This window comes from Trachurus japonicus, chromosome 3 (genome assembly GCF_045865225.1).
Source record: "Trachurus japonicus isolate A0001 chromosome 3, Traja_1.0".
NCBI classification, from domain to species: domain Eukaryota; kingdom Metazoa; phylum Chordata; class Actinopteri; order Carangiformes; family Carangidae; genus Trachurus; species Trachurus japonicus.
The window spans coordinates 18,454,053-18,467,271 of NC_140909.1; the positions used below are offsets into that span (position 1 = coordinate 18,454,053).

General features: G+C 41.3%; 1 protein-coding gene across 2 annotated transcripts in view; it reads right to left on the reverse strand.

Moving 5' to 3' along the window:
• cd276 (CD276 molecule) overlaps positions 1-13,219 on the reverse strand; it is a 63,048-nt gene that overhangs the window by 10,287 nt on the left and 39,542 nt on the right. For both annotated transcript variants that reach the window (XM_085765066.1, XM_085765058.1), the window contains exons 5-7: positions 12,247-12,384; positions 7,577-7,618; positions 1,024-1,062 (exon numbers count right to left, since the gene is read on the reverse strand). In XM_085765066.1, coding sequence (XP_085621192.1) covers positions 1,040-1,062; positions 7,577-7,618; positions 12,247-12,384 — 203 coding nt within the window. In that variant the 3' untranslated portion in view covers positions 1,024-1,039. The remainder of the gene's footprint in view (positions 1-1,023; positions 1,063-7,576; positions 7,619-12,246; positions 12,385-13,219) is intronic.

The window sequence follows — 13,219 nt, forward strand, 5'->3', positions numbered from 1 at the left end:
TTGTGAGGATCTTTCACCATATACCCTCAACTCTGTCTCCATGCTGTGAGGTGACAAAGTCTGAAAACTGGAGAAATCCACTTCTTAAGATCAACAGCCCTTTTGGGGGTGGTGGTGGTGGTGGGGGGTGGCAGTGGCTGCTTTTATACAGTATATATATTTCTTTTAAAGAAGTAAAACTACATGTTGTACCAATATTAAGGTGTCAAAAGTTGGTGTCAATTCAACAGGAAAAAGTGAGAAGTAGAAAAAGAACAGTATGAAGAGGAAGAACTGTGCCATGGTCTTCACAATGTTAGTTGAGGTGTGTGTAGCCAGCACGATGGGATATCTGACTGCAAAGCTCACAGTGAAGCTGGTGTGGTAAATGGGAGCATGCCTGTAAGCAGACAAGGTCTGTTTTTTCCTCTAGTTTTCCTCATAAATACATGTAATGTTCAAGATGGGCCACAAAAACAGCACACATTCACTTAAATGTAGCAAAAATGATCCTATTAACCTTATTATGTGAGGCTCATTGTTAACACCAAAATAGTCTCCGTGGAGCTCCTCAAAAGCTGAGGCCGGCACTTTGAAAAGTTCACGAGGATGGCACTGCATATGCGTAGTAGCCAAAAGAAAGAAGAAGAAAGACAGGCTGCATAACTCACACATTAAATGTTTACCATTAATCAGCCTCTTTCAGCGGCTTTGAGCAGGCCAGGGAATTTATGTTTTTGCATGCCGGATAAAGTGAAATGGATTTATCATATCAGTCAGTGACCCTGTGATTCCTAAAATCAAATGTCAAGACTTCTCATATTCCAGACTGTCTGCTGAATTAATGCAGCCCGGCCTCATTACAGCAGCACTTACCCTTAGCCTCCAGAGACACTGTGGCCTCCAGAGAATTACTGCTGAGAACACGAGACAATTGTGGTAAGGAGAAAAAAAGTGAGAAGTGTGCGACACCTGAGCAACACATGAAACACAAGTGTGCTTTACCTAAAGGCATATGTAAACACATATTAAAATCACACTCACCTTTATTCTCTTGGCCTTAACTTTTCAGTGGTGTCATGGCTGAGGAGAAGAGAACAGACAAGAATGAATACTGGGGTTAAAAATATTGTATCAATAAAAGTGAACAGTGCGATTTCTGTACAGTGGTCACGCTGGCATCAACTTTCATGTCTATTGTCTCATGGACCGTAGCATTATCTCAGGCTTTGTAGCTGTTATCGCATTCCCTCCTCCTTCAGCATCCCTCCTCCTCTGCTCCATTTCTGTGCACCAACCTTGCCATGGCTAACAGGAAGCAGAGGGCACAGCGCTTTATTTAATTAGTCACAGCAGCTGAGTGCTCATGTGGAACCAAACAGGGGAGGCAGATTGGGGTAGTGAGATGGATAGGCACTCTCCCACTGGACCTTGGCTGTGCTGTCAGAGGAGCGTAGATTACATGACAGAAGGGGGAATGGGGGGAGGGAAGGGTTGGATGCCAGAAGGATGTAAATGGCACCTGTACAAGGGGATTCAGCCCAGGAAAAAAGATTGCCTTCACTCTAAACGTAGCCCTGTTCTCTCACAGAAAGTGATCTTTGCACTGTTACTTTAGCCTTAAATGCAAACCAGTGAGAGCAGACTGACTGGCCTTGTTGTTGTGATGCACAGCTCTCAGTGATTTGACTTATATTAACTGTGACATCGCTCATTATTCCAAATGATTTAGGAGCTGCTATTTTTCCTCTATCTCTTCTGACAAGGATCTGGTGGCCTTTTCCTCACGGACCAGTAGATAACCTCTGAGAGGTTGCAGAAGTTGCTCAGTGTGCAGCAAATTCTTGATGAGCTTCTTTCCAATCTCAAGGCAAAAGAATAACAAAAGGATAATAAAAGTGACAATTCTCTTTTGTTATCTACAATAACATGTTTGAATGTTGAAGATGAGAACATGTTATTGGGCAAAAAGCAACCATGGGAAACATCCATTAGTACATAATAAGGTAATTAGGCCTGTATGATAGGATTTTCTAATTCCCATTATAATCAGACCAGTATTACTTGGCTTTCCCCAATGAAACGGCATCTCCTGGAGAAAACACAGTAGTAAACATGTAGTTTACTGCATGGTGCTGAACAAGCAAGGAGCATGAGTGCAGTGCTTGAATAATGTGTATGCAACTACTAAGCAATGGTGTGCAGGGAGCTCTTTTAATTAGTGCTCTTGAAGTTATCCAGTGACCCACATCTAATAATGAAGGCAACATGAATGTTCTATTTACATATGTTTAGTCAGTAATGTGTGACCGCTGGGAGAGCCCAGTGGTTGAGTATTTGGTGCCAGTGGAAAGGGAGGGCATGTCAAGTATAGCTGCCTGGGGCTGCTTTCCAGGGCCTTCCTTATTCGAACTGTAGCAATGTGGAATGGCATGTTAGTGACCTGCAGGTCTGTCAAACTGGGTTATGTTAAAGGTGTACAGAAAAGAAAATTGAATTTGAGCCCACTCTGGGTCATAAAATTAGTGTAATAACTCATCTATCAGACGATGTAGGTCAAACTTTGTGCAAAATTCTATTTTTGAGTAAATCCGTGATGAAAGTATGTATTTTAGTGTAGTTTTTTTTTTCGTATTGGATAATGCAGGCGCACGGATTATACGTCAGCCTGTACACGATTCACTAGCCACTGATATTGGATCCGTAATCCGTCATTCAAACGTCTGAGACACGCACACACACGGAGCTCGGGCTCGCCCCAAACTTTGAATATCCCGCCCGCTCGATAACGACCAATCAAATTCATTTTCCTTACTCGGGTAAACTCGTGTTGCAGCTCGTGACAACTCGGCGCGACAAACGGGACAAACGGCCATTTCTGTACACCTTTAAGACTGTGCAACTTTTTTAATAAGCCTTCATCTGTGAATGCCACTTATTCCAAGAATCCAGTTTCAAGTTGTTGTGTTTTTTTGTGGGCCACAATAATTTCAGTTCAGGGATTTTTGCCATAGTTTTATACTCTATGTGTGGCTTAAAGTGGGCTTGCAAATTAATGTCAATACTTTAAATAAGAAAAACAAACTAACTTAAAGGTGCCCTGTGGAGTTTTTTTGTAAACAAACTAAAGATCAGTTTAAACCTAGTGTTACCCACCAAAACACATTGTATGTATCCTTAAGGTGCAACAAATATGCCGAGTACATTTTCTTCCTCATGAAACATTTGCAAAAATTATCAGCTGTTGATTAGTGGAATAACATGAAACTAACAGCAGGACCTAATTTGCACTGCCTGAAAACAAACAAAACCCTCTTGTAAACATTGTACCACAGCACAGCCAGTGGTTGAAAACTCCACAGGGGTACCTTTGGAAATTACAATCAAGATAAAGGAAGGGCCAGGTTTTTAAAAAATATGCTGCCTCACTTCTGTTACTATCTGTTGACAGTTATTCCATTCCCTTGTATGGGAGTAGTTTAAATGGTCAAATGGTCACTCGTGTCAGTATAGAGATAAGACAGTTGGTGGTTTCATGCTTATTGGTAATACTGAGGCAATCAGTATTACCAATAAAATTCTAACATTAAATCACTTACACCGTGGTCAGTTACTGCTGTTCTGTTCGGACTGAGGACACACAATGAGGAGAAAACATAGACCACTGAGAAAACTGGTAAAGCAGATGTGTTGCTGCTCCTGCAAGTGTCAGAGCCTTTGTGTGAGAAGTATCAGTCTGTGGTTGTTTGTTCATAAAACTTAGTTTGGAGCTGTAGCTTACTTTTTCATTTCTAAATGCAGTGTGACCACGGTGTTTCTGGTTTATCGCTAGGCAGTTGACAAGTCTGTGTGTTCTAAAAGATGTCACAGCTCAAAAACGACAAAGATTATCATAATTTTAATGTTTAAATACAAAGAGAAGGTGCTGCTATCTGTGGATTACATGATGACATTTGGTGAATATTATTATTTGTTATTTATTTATTTATTATTATTGTTCATATTTATTACTTAATTTATTCATGTATGATGCCATTGCCATACATTGATTCCTATGAGAGGCATAAGGTAAATTCCCCATGTGTTGTAGTTTCACTGCCATGCGAATACTCAATAGACAAAGCAGAGGTGAATATGACCCTGCTACAGCTGTCCTTGTTTTTGTCTGTCTGCACATTTACATATAATAACCTTAATAAGCTAGAATCTTAAAATCAACACAATATTCTGGGTGATGAGCTACTGGGCTTTCAGAGGTGGACTTGACATGATGGAGTCAGAAGACAGAGACAGGTATGGCTTCTCTCTGCTATATGCTTTAACAGGACTAATACTCCCTAGCTTTCCAACATCATGGGACCTTGCCTCAGTTAAGAGGGGTTAATAAACCAGTTTTTCACATGAAGCTCCCTTTTCAGAGGGTGTGTCAAATTGTTCTTTTCAACAATTCTTTGTCTATGAAAGAACTGGGTCACTGACTAACACTCTCTTCCAGGGCCTTGTTGCTAAGGCCTGACGCCTCAGAGTCCAGGATTTGGGGGCTAAGGAACACAAACTCAAGCCAACTTCTGACAGGAGGAGCTGCACTTGCGTGACTGCAGCCCCCTCTAAACCAGCACATCACGCTCAGATTACTGAGCACGTTTAAGAGAGGAGGTGGCAAGGTGACAGAGGAAGGCAGCAAGAACTGTACACACTGCAAATCTCTCATCAGTGCTTCACAGTGCATCTTTTCATCTATGCTGTGTATGTATGCGTGTGTCTCTTTGCATGGGGTTGCGTGTGTGGACCTGTGAGAAGGGGTTATGCGTGTGTGAAGGGGTTGCTGTTGGCTTTAGCACTGCAAATAAATCCAGAATTTGTGCTCCACTGTTTGTTAAACATTATTTGCCTCTGCTGTAAAAGCAACAAAGGGATCCCACTCCACTGCAAATGAATGAGCACAGGTCCCTAGTTATCACTGGTTATTGTTCCAATCAGGCTGGCTTTGAAAGGGGAGGCGCAGTCTCCTTTGGACAGTTCATTAAGATAACACACAAACGTGGCTCCCCATCATCCTGGGTTTATTAAAGTGGGGCTCATTTCAGCTCCTTTGTCTCATGCAGGAACCTCTGCTTTTGTCAGCGCAATTGGAGCCAGATGGCAAAACAAAGCTGCCTGTCTGAAGTGCTTACTGAGTGATCTCAGAAGGCAGAGCCATTAGCTTGACTTCACCAGCTCACCGCCCACAACGTCCACCTGGATGAACCAGGTGTGTGGACAATGACGAGAGGGAGCGAGCTGCTTTCCTGTCATTGGAGCACAGGCGTACTACAGTCTCCCAGTCCCACTCCTTCTTGCACAGTCCCCTCCGCTAAAGCTCAACTATTAGGTCTCACTAGTTGTGGGCTGGCTGACCCTGCTCCTGGCTGCACAGATCTCACTGAAACATTCATGAGAGAGGCATTAGAGAATAAAAGTCATTGTCCCCCTTCACTCAGAGACTCTCCTTCACCTCTCAGCTTATTAAAATCACATGGTATTAACTTTGCTGTTCACAGAAAGGCTAAATAATTCAATCAGACTAAAGAAGGAGTCAAATGAATAACTCTAATGACATTAACGCTTGAGGGAGAACTGCTCAGGACTGTGAGGGGTAGTTACTGAGGCTGGGCAGGCAGGAGAAGCTTGCCCTGCTTGCTAATGGCTAAATTAATCGTGGACTCATAAGGTCATATTCATACTAAGCAAAATATCGCATCACTGCCATCATGGAAAATTAAGCACACATAAACTTTGTAAAAGCTCTTTAAAAGCAAAGAAATGAATCCGGAGCAGAATCTATGACTTCTTTCGAATGAATAGTCACAGGAAATCCTGAATTTGTAACTGAATAAGTATTGAAAGACTGGTTCAACGTTGTAGGAATTATGATTAATTGCTTTCTTGCATAGATGTCGACAAGAATATTGATACCACTCTTATATCTGTGCATCCATTGTTGGCGGAAACAGCGAGTCACACTCTGGCTTGGTAAACTGAGTTATTAGAGCACAGGACATTGCAGCACTATTGTTGGCATTTTGTGGAAATTTATAGACAAGATAGATTTTTCAGTTACAGCTGCAGCTTTGAAGGAACGTATAATGTAAAACAGGTTGTTGGCATCACTTAATGAGTGTGTCTCCTTCTCTCTGTCTAAACCACATAGCGGAAGAGTTATGCCATGGGCCGCTGTGCTGAATGGATTCCATGCCCAGAGTTGGTCGCATTTCTCATGTGCACTCATGCTTAATCAGCGTTCACTCACACTTCAGTAAACAAACTTATTATTCAGTAATTTGTTCTGCTGGATCTCCATACCATCAAGCCACCTGGACTTCTTTTGCCAGAATAATTTATGGCTGTTTCTTAGGTTAGTTTTTGATGCTTTGCGGAGTCGATTAAAAATCTGAATTAGGTAGAAAACGATGCAATATCAAGTTTCCACTGATATTAAGCATGTGTGAAGAATTATTCGTCCTATTTACAGACTAAGTCTGGTCGGGCTGCCCACTTGACACAGCATTAATTCTTTTTTCTCTTCAGTGGATAAAATGCACTGATGCCTGTGCCTGACAGTGTTTACATCCTTGCATGATTACACTGCTCAGACAGTTAAAAACATTAAATACATTTCAATATTTCAGTATCACTTTTATCAAAAGGGTATATGACTTTAAAGGGACAAGGAGGAGTTTGTATTTGGTTATGAAAAAGTCTCATATTAAAGCAGAAGTAAGCGGAATGTTTGTGTTAATATAAGTCTTAAATAGTTATGTCTTCCAACAGCAATCACTTATATAGAGTGTTTGGTCCGAAACACGGGTCTGTCAGTCACTCTGCTCTGCTGTAAGCCGAGGAGAAAACTTTCCTTGTATCCTACAACCTTTATCCAATGAGGAGAGAGAACGGCATAAAGGGGCGGTCCTCTCTGTGTGTGCAGCCAAGGGATGCGCGTGAATGTGGTGACGTAGGGACGAGGGCGGGGACTGCTAACTCCATCGGCTGACAAGAAGTTAGCCAAAACGACCGGATCGCTTACTTCTGCTTTAATGTGGATGAATCTATGTTACCCACACTTGTTAATGGGTCAATTTTCGATAAATATATCGTTTTGTCTTTATCGTTATTTTATAACTATTATAATAATTATTATTATTAGTGGTCGGCTCGCCCAGCATTTTCTACTTTTAGTTTTGCGGACGCTGCCCAGCGGGTCATGGGAATAACGCCGCCGAATCGCCGTTTATGGTCGGAACTACGACGGTATCTGATCGTCTTCAAACCTCCAACTTTCGTTCTTGATTAATGAAAACATTCTTGGAAAATGTTTTCGCTTTCGTCCGTCTTGTGCCAATCCAAGAATTTTACCGTGCGCACGGAGGCTCATGGGAAATGTAGTGTGAAAACACTTTGCTTTCCAAAACTCCTCGTTGTCCCTTTACCAATTGGATTTTCAACTGCTGCTGTTTCCCGGACTTGCTTTATGTGTATGGGCCTGCACGACAGTGCTAGCTCAAACATACAGCAGGTCTGGGATACATCGAACGACTTGTCCAGGTGTGGATTGGCTGACCTGTCTTTGACTCCTCTTCTTCCAGTTCCTTGGCTTCTTCAGCTGTGGGAAGACAGAGGAGCCATTATCAGTAGCAGCCACAGTACAAAGGCTGGCGCACAATGTAGTCACTTCATCACAAGCCCATGGTAAGCTGATCCTTCACAGCTCAAAGGACAGGCTATGATGAGAGAGCCTATATGACGACGAAGCTCTACACACAATGGTACCCCCATCACATCATACACACACGCACGCGCAGCCATACCCACCCCTTAACCTCCTATCTAGCCCTTTCACAAAGACAGTAATCACATTAGGCTTTAGCTGCTGGCTGTCTGAAAACCCACTGTCAACAGAGTTAGTGAGGCAACCCAGTGATGGCTGTCACACTTACATATGCACATGGTACACGTGTGTATGTTCACACACACATACTGGCTAAAAATAGGACTCGAAGAGAGTATCCAAGTGGCTGATATTAATTCTATGACACCATTTTCACTGCAATTGGACTGGAGATACACTATTCAATAGAACTGTTCAGTTATCAGTTTAATCTCATGAATCTGACAATACATGAGCTTAAATTGATAATTTAACAAAATTAAATGTCAAGGCAACACAATTCATTTGTTTATATTTCTGTACATTTGCTTGATTTTCCTAGACTTTGACAGCAGAGACTACAATCCTCTGGGGAAATTAAGCAAAAATCCTTGTTATTACAGCAGCAGAACGTGCTGAGTTTCTAGAATCAAACTGCCTGCATATGCATAACCACAACACATCCTTCTTCAGCTTCCCTACTGTATTTTGAAATGAGACTTTCTAAAAACACATTTTTACCTTATTATGCACTGCATATGCCCACACGTTATTACAACACATTATCATTAGTCAACTCAAAATAAGGCTTTGGATATTTAGTTTAAGATTTTGGGGGATTTTTAAGAAATCTGCCGACTGGTACCAGGAGGATATTTTGCTGGCAACTTTTAAATGAAAGTCTAGGATACAGGTTTGAGTTAACCCTCTCATAATACGCACACTTTGAGAACAAAATCCACAAAAGCCCCTGGAAAAAAAGCAATATATACTACTGCCTCACATCCTCACAATTGTGGTGTTAGATCCACATATATGTCCGAGTCCGTTTACCTTCACCGATTTCATTCAACACCTCCATATCGACAAACAGTCCCTCCACTGTGGCAGCAGTGGAAATACCTCGGGGGGGCAGGGCTTTGATAGGAGTGTGAAGCTCATTTAAAGGCACCTTAAAGTAAGGGTGAAGATGAGGGCACATCCACAGGGCAGGGAGTGAGAACTGCTTCCCTTGTACATTGAGAATGTTTCAATTTTATGCCCCTATTGGCTGTGTCCTAAATGTGTGGGGGTAAGAAGGATGGTGGGTAAGGCTTAAGCCAAAAGCTGGACAAACCACATATAAGAGGAGAGAGTCAGGGGACTGAAGCAGCAGTGTTAGTGTTCCTCATCATCCTCCCTTCTGCCTTTGTGTTTTCCTTACTTTCAGTGGCGCAGCACTGCTGTTGAATCTCTTTAAACACTGCTTTGACATGAGTGATTCAAAACCTAAGCAAAAGCAAATTGCTTTAGTTAGTAATACTGTGCTATAAATACATTGATTAGTGTGTCTAATTATTTCATTCTTGCACCCTAGAAACAGTGGTCCTCTTCCTTCTAAAACATTTGTGCATATTAGGGTATGTAAGTCTTAATGACAGCAGTATTTGTGCTGCGTAGGTTTTAATTCATTCTCCCTCCCTTTGTATCTCAACCATTGATGACACAAATTAAACAATATTGCTCAATAAAAAACAAAACAAAAAAAGCATAGGATTTAGCATATGCATATTTTTATGAGTATTTTTACATAGAGTAATGTAAATCTTCAGGTTCACTACTTGCTAACACACTTCATGTTAGGCTTTATTTCTATTTTACCAAGTCAGAACATTATTAACAGAACATCAAGATGGTTATTGGTCCTATAAGGTCCTAGTGGTAGCTGAAGACTGGGATGTTTTAGTGGTTGATAGGGAGGAGTATAAAGTTTGAATTGGTCATTGAAGAAGTTCTAGTAGTCCTTGAGGAGGTTAAGGAAGTACTTCAAGAAGTAGTAGTTGTCATTTATCAAGTTTCTAGAAGTCCACTGTGAGTTCCCAGGGATCTTTTGGAGGTTCAATTGGTCACTGAAAAGGTTGGAGGTGGATGTTTTAGTGGTCAGTGATGAGGACAAGGACAAGAGACATTTTCATTTTTCTTCTGTTTTAGAAAAATGTTGCTGTTACAGATTTCAGGTGAATTTTAAACTTCTTTGGCATTTCACTGGACATGTGGCATTATTACAGGGCTCATCTTTCCAAATTATTAATTTCAATCATTATTATTAAAATGATTCCATGTGATTGACTTTTTCAGCTTGTTAGCAGAACTTGTCACTGACACACAATACTGTCAGTAAGATTAATCATTTTAAAAAATATACAATTTTGATTACAAAATTAGTAGAAAAAGTATGTATATACAGTATATACAGATTATATAAATTGATCATGCATTGCTTATAATATAACCTTTAATTACATTTCTTATAAATGACTGGAGTTACTTACAATCTACAAGTTACACAAATGCATGAGGTGATGATAATAATAATAATAATTAATCATACTTATTATACTACTACTACTACTATTTCTATTACTATTACTTCTTCTACTACTACTACTACTACTACTACTACTACTACTATTATTACTACTACTACTACTACTACTATTATTACTACTACTACTACTACTAATGATAATGATAATAAATAGATCATTTGCTCAGTGATCATGGCAATAACAGAAGCTTAGCAGCTTTAAGGCATTTGGGTGCGCCCTTGGTTAAACCCTGTGAAACATGTGCACCACTGTGGAAGAAACCCTTGGGGAAACGCTGCTTTCCTTATGACTTTCATCTGTCACAGAAGGGGAATCCGCTGTGTGTCACCTACACATGATCTCGAGAGTAGGTTTGATTAAATCATATGCTTATCTAAATGTAAAATGAGCTTTGGAGAAATGGAACAGTGGCCCGGGATAGGTCATCGGAAGCACATATTAGTCAGAGTCATTATGTAAGTAAGGACAGAGGAGAGGGATGAAAGAGGAAAATATCAGACAGGACAAAGCCACACTGGTGTTGAAACAACACTGCCCCTGGAATTGAGCTTTCACTTCCAGCTGCAATACCACAAGCTGCTCTGCTCTGTTACCATACACATTCAGGTGCTCCACATACATTATGACAGGGGAGAAAAATGACTTGCTCACTTTGCCACTTTTACTAACCCCTCTAACCTCACTACCCAGACATGGTGAAGAGAGAGTCAACTTCAATCTGCCAATACCCAGGAACACCATTAAAAGATAAGACAACCACAATTAGGTTGCACTTCCCTGCTTCCTGCCCTCCCCACAGCTCTGGATATGTGCATAGCAATCCTATTTTAGGCCCCTCCGCATCTGTATTCATACTGTACAGTATCATTCTATCAGGAGTATATGAGTCCGCATAATATGTGAATAAGTCAGATTTCCAAGCCTTCGGATTCATGCTTGGAAAACACCAAAGACTGCGGCCACATTTCTCGCAGTGGATAAAATGAGACATTTCAATAAGGTGGACAGTGGATGACCACATAATTAATCCTGCCTTGGGTGTTAGAGCTGCAGAGGAAAGATGCAGCTCCTCATCCAGCACACTGAAGAGAAGGGCCCCACACCCCTGGAAGCCCTTTGCCCATGGGAGGAACTGCATTATATTTCTCTCTTTCCATTTCATTTGATTTTATATGTTCCACTGAGCTATTTACTCTTTCCTCTGAGTCTGTGTCACTTCCATATTTATTTTTAAACCTCTGGGCCCTGGTGCAGACATTGGCTGACCTTTATTTAAATGTCTCCTCCACTCTGAGCGGATCTCATTACAGCAGAGCTGGTGGCTTTGCACTATCTATCTCATTTCAAAACTTTTTCTCTTTGCACTTGCGGCGATCCTCTGCTATTCCGCAACGCTAATTACTGAACCCGAGTAATGATGTTCCTCTCTGCTGAAGATATGTGTCCCACCACCCGAGATCCTGCCTATACGCATTAAGCAGAACTCCCTCTGGATTCTCAAAGTTCCTTGAGCAGTTAACATCTCATCACTGCTTTCTGCTCTATCTCCCTCACTCTCAATGCTCGTCCTACAGGATCTGGGCAGCACGTCGCAATTATATATATATATATATATATATATATAATCAGCTGGTCGACTACAGTATGTGGAGAGTTCATCTTGATCAAGTCCCTGAGAAGAGCTGAAAAGATGAGAGGTCACCATCCATTATTCAGCGAGCCCTTGACCTGTGTACTGAGAGCCCAAGAATTTATTTTCATTCTTTTTTTGCACACAAAGCTCTAACACTGGCATTGCCCTGACATCCAAGTTTCATATTGCTCCTAATGAAGGCGAGGCAGCCTAAAAACATGCTTTTATCTAACCTTAAAGACCAAATTTCAAAGGAGACATTACCAATGAATTGCACTCTTTGTTAGAACATACTGAATGTTGTTGAATGTGCAGAGTCACCTCTCCCCCCCTTCTCTTTTCGTCTTCCATTCCCTCCCTACCTTCTCTCCTGGCCTCCTCGCAGCTCTCCTTGATCTTCCTGCGGCAGACAGCAGCCAGGGCGATGAGCAGCACCAGCAGACACACTGCCAGGCCAACAGTTACCCACAGAGCCACCGGGGGGAATGCGATGTTCTGACCTGAAGCAAAGGGCAGAGGGAGAGAGGGGGCAGAGAAGGGAGAAGCCTCATTATTCACTCTTGCAGAGCTAAAATAAGAGCACGACTGTCACCGCTGTATCCATCACCATTACTTCAGCATTTGACAGTTTTGCTGTTAGAGCTCATTGTCATAAAAACCTGAATTAGCCAGGACTACTTATGCACAATGTGATGACAGTGATGATACTAATTGCCATCATCATCATCATCATCATCATCATCATCATCATCATCATCATCATCATCATCATCATCATCATCATCGTACCCACTCTATATTAGGCTCGACATTCAAAAACAGTGAATGTGAAAAGAGTGAACAAAAATGAGTGTGGACCTTTGCTTTGTGTGAACTGAGTAAGATCGTCTCCACTAGTGTCCAATTAAGACACTCAAGTTTTTCAATTGAGTCCAGATGGCAGATAGCTTAGCAGACGCACACGCCTGTGTTGTTGTTGCTGCGCTCAAACAGTATTGGCATGGCCCAGAGAGGATATTGACTATCCCACCCCCTGCCTTCTGTTACACACTGCTCTGATATCTGAAGTTATACATTTATTCTAATAAACTATAACTGCTTCATGTCTGCATGATAATTATTACCTCTCTGACACTGAGTGAGTAGTGATAATGGTAATATGCATTTACTGTATATGTAATACAATTTGAGGGGTGCAATGAGAACATGTCTTGCAAACAGCAGCACTGGACAAAAATCACCTTCAAGGCAATTATCCATCACCGTTAGTGACAGCATCTTGGCAAACTACAAACTGATGAGGAGAAATAAAACAACAACAATAACAACAACAAC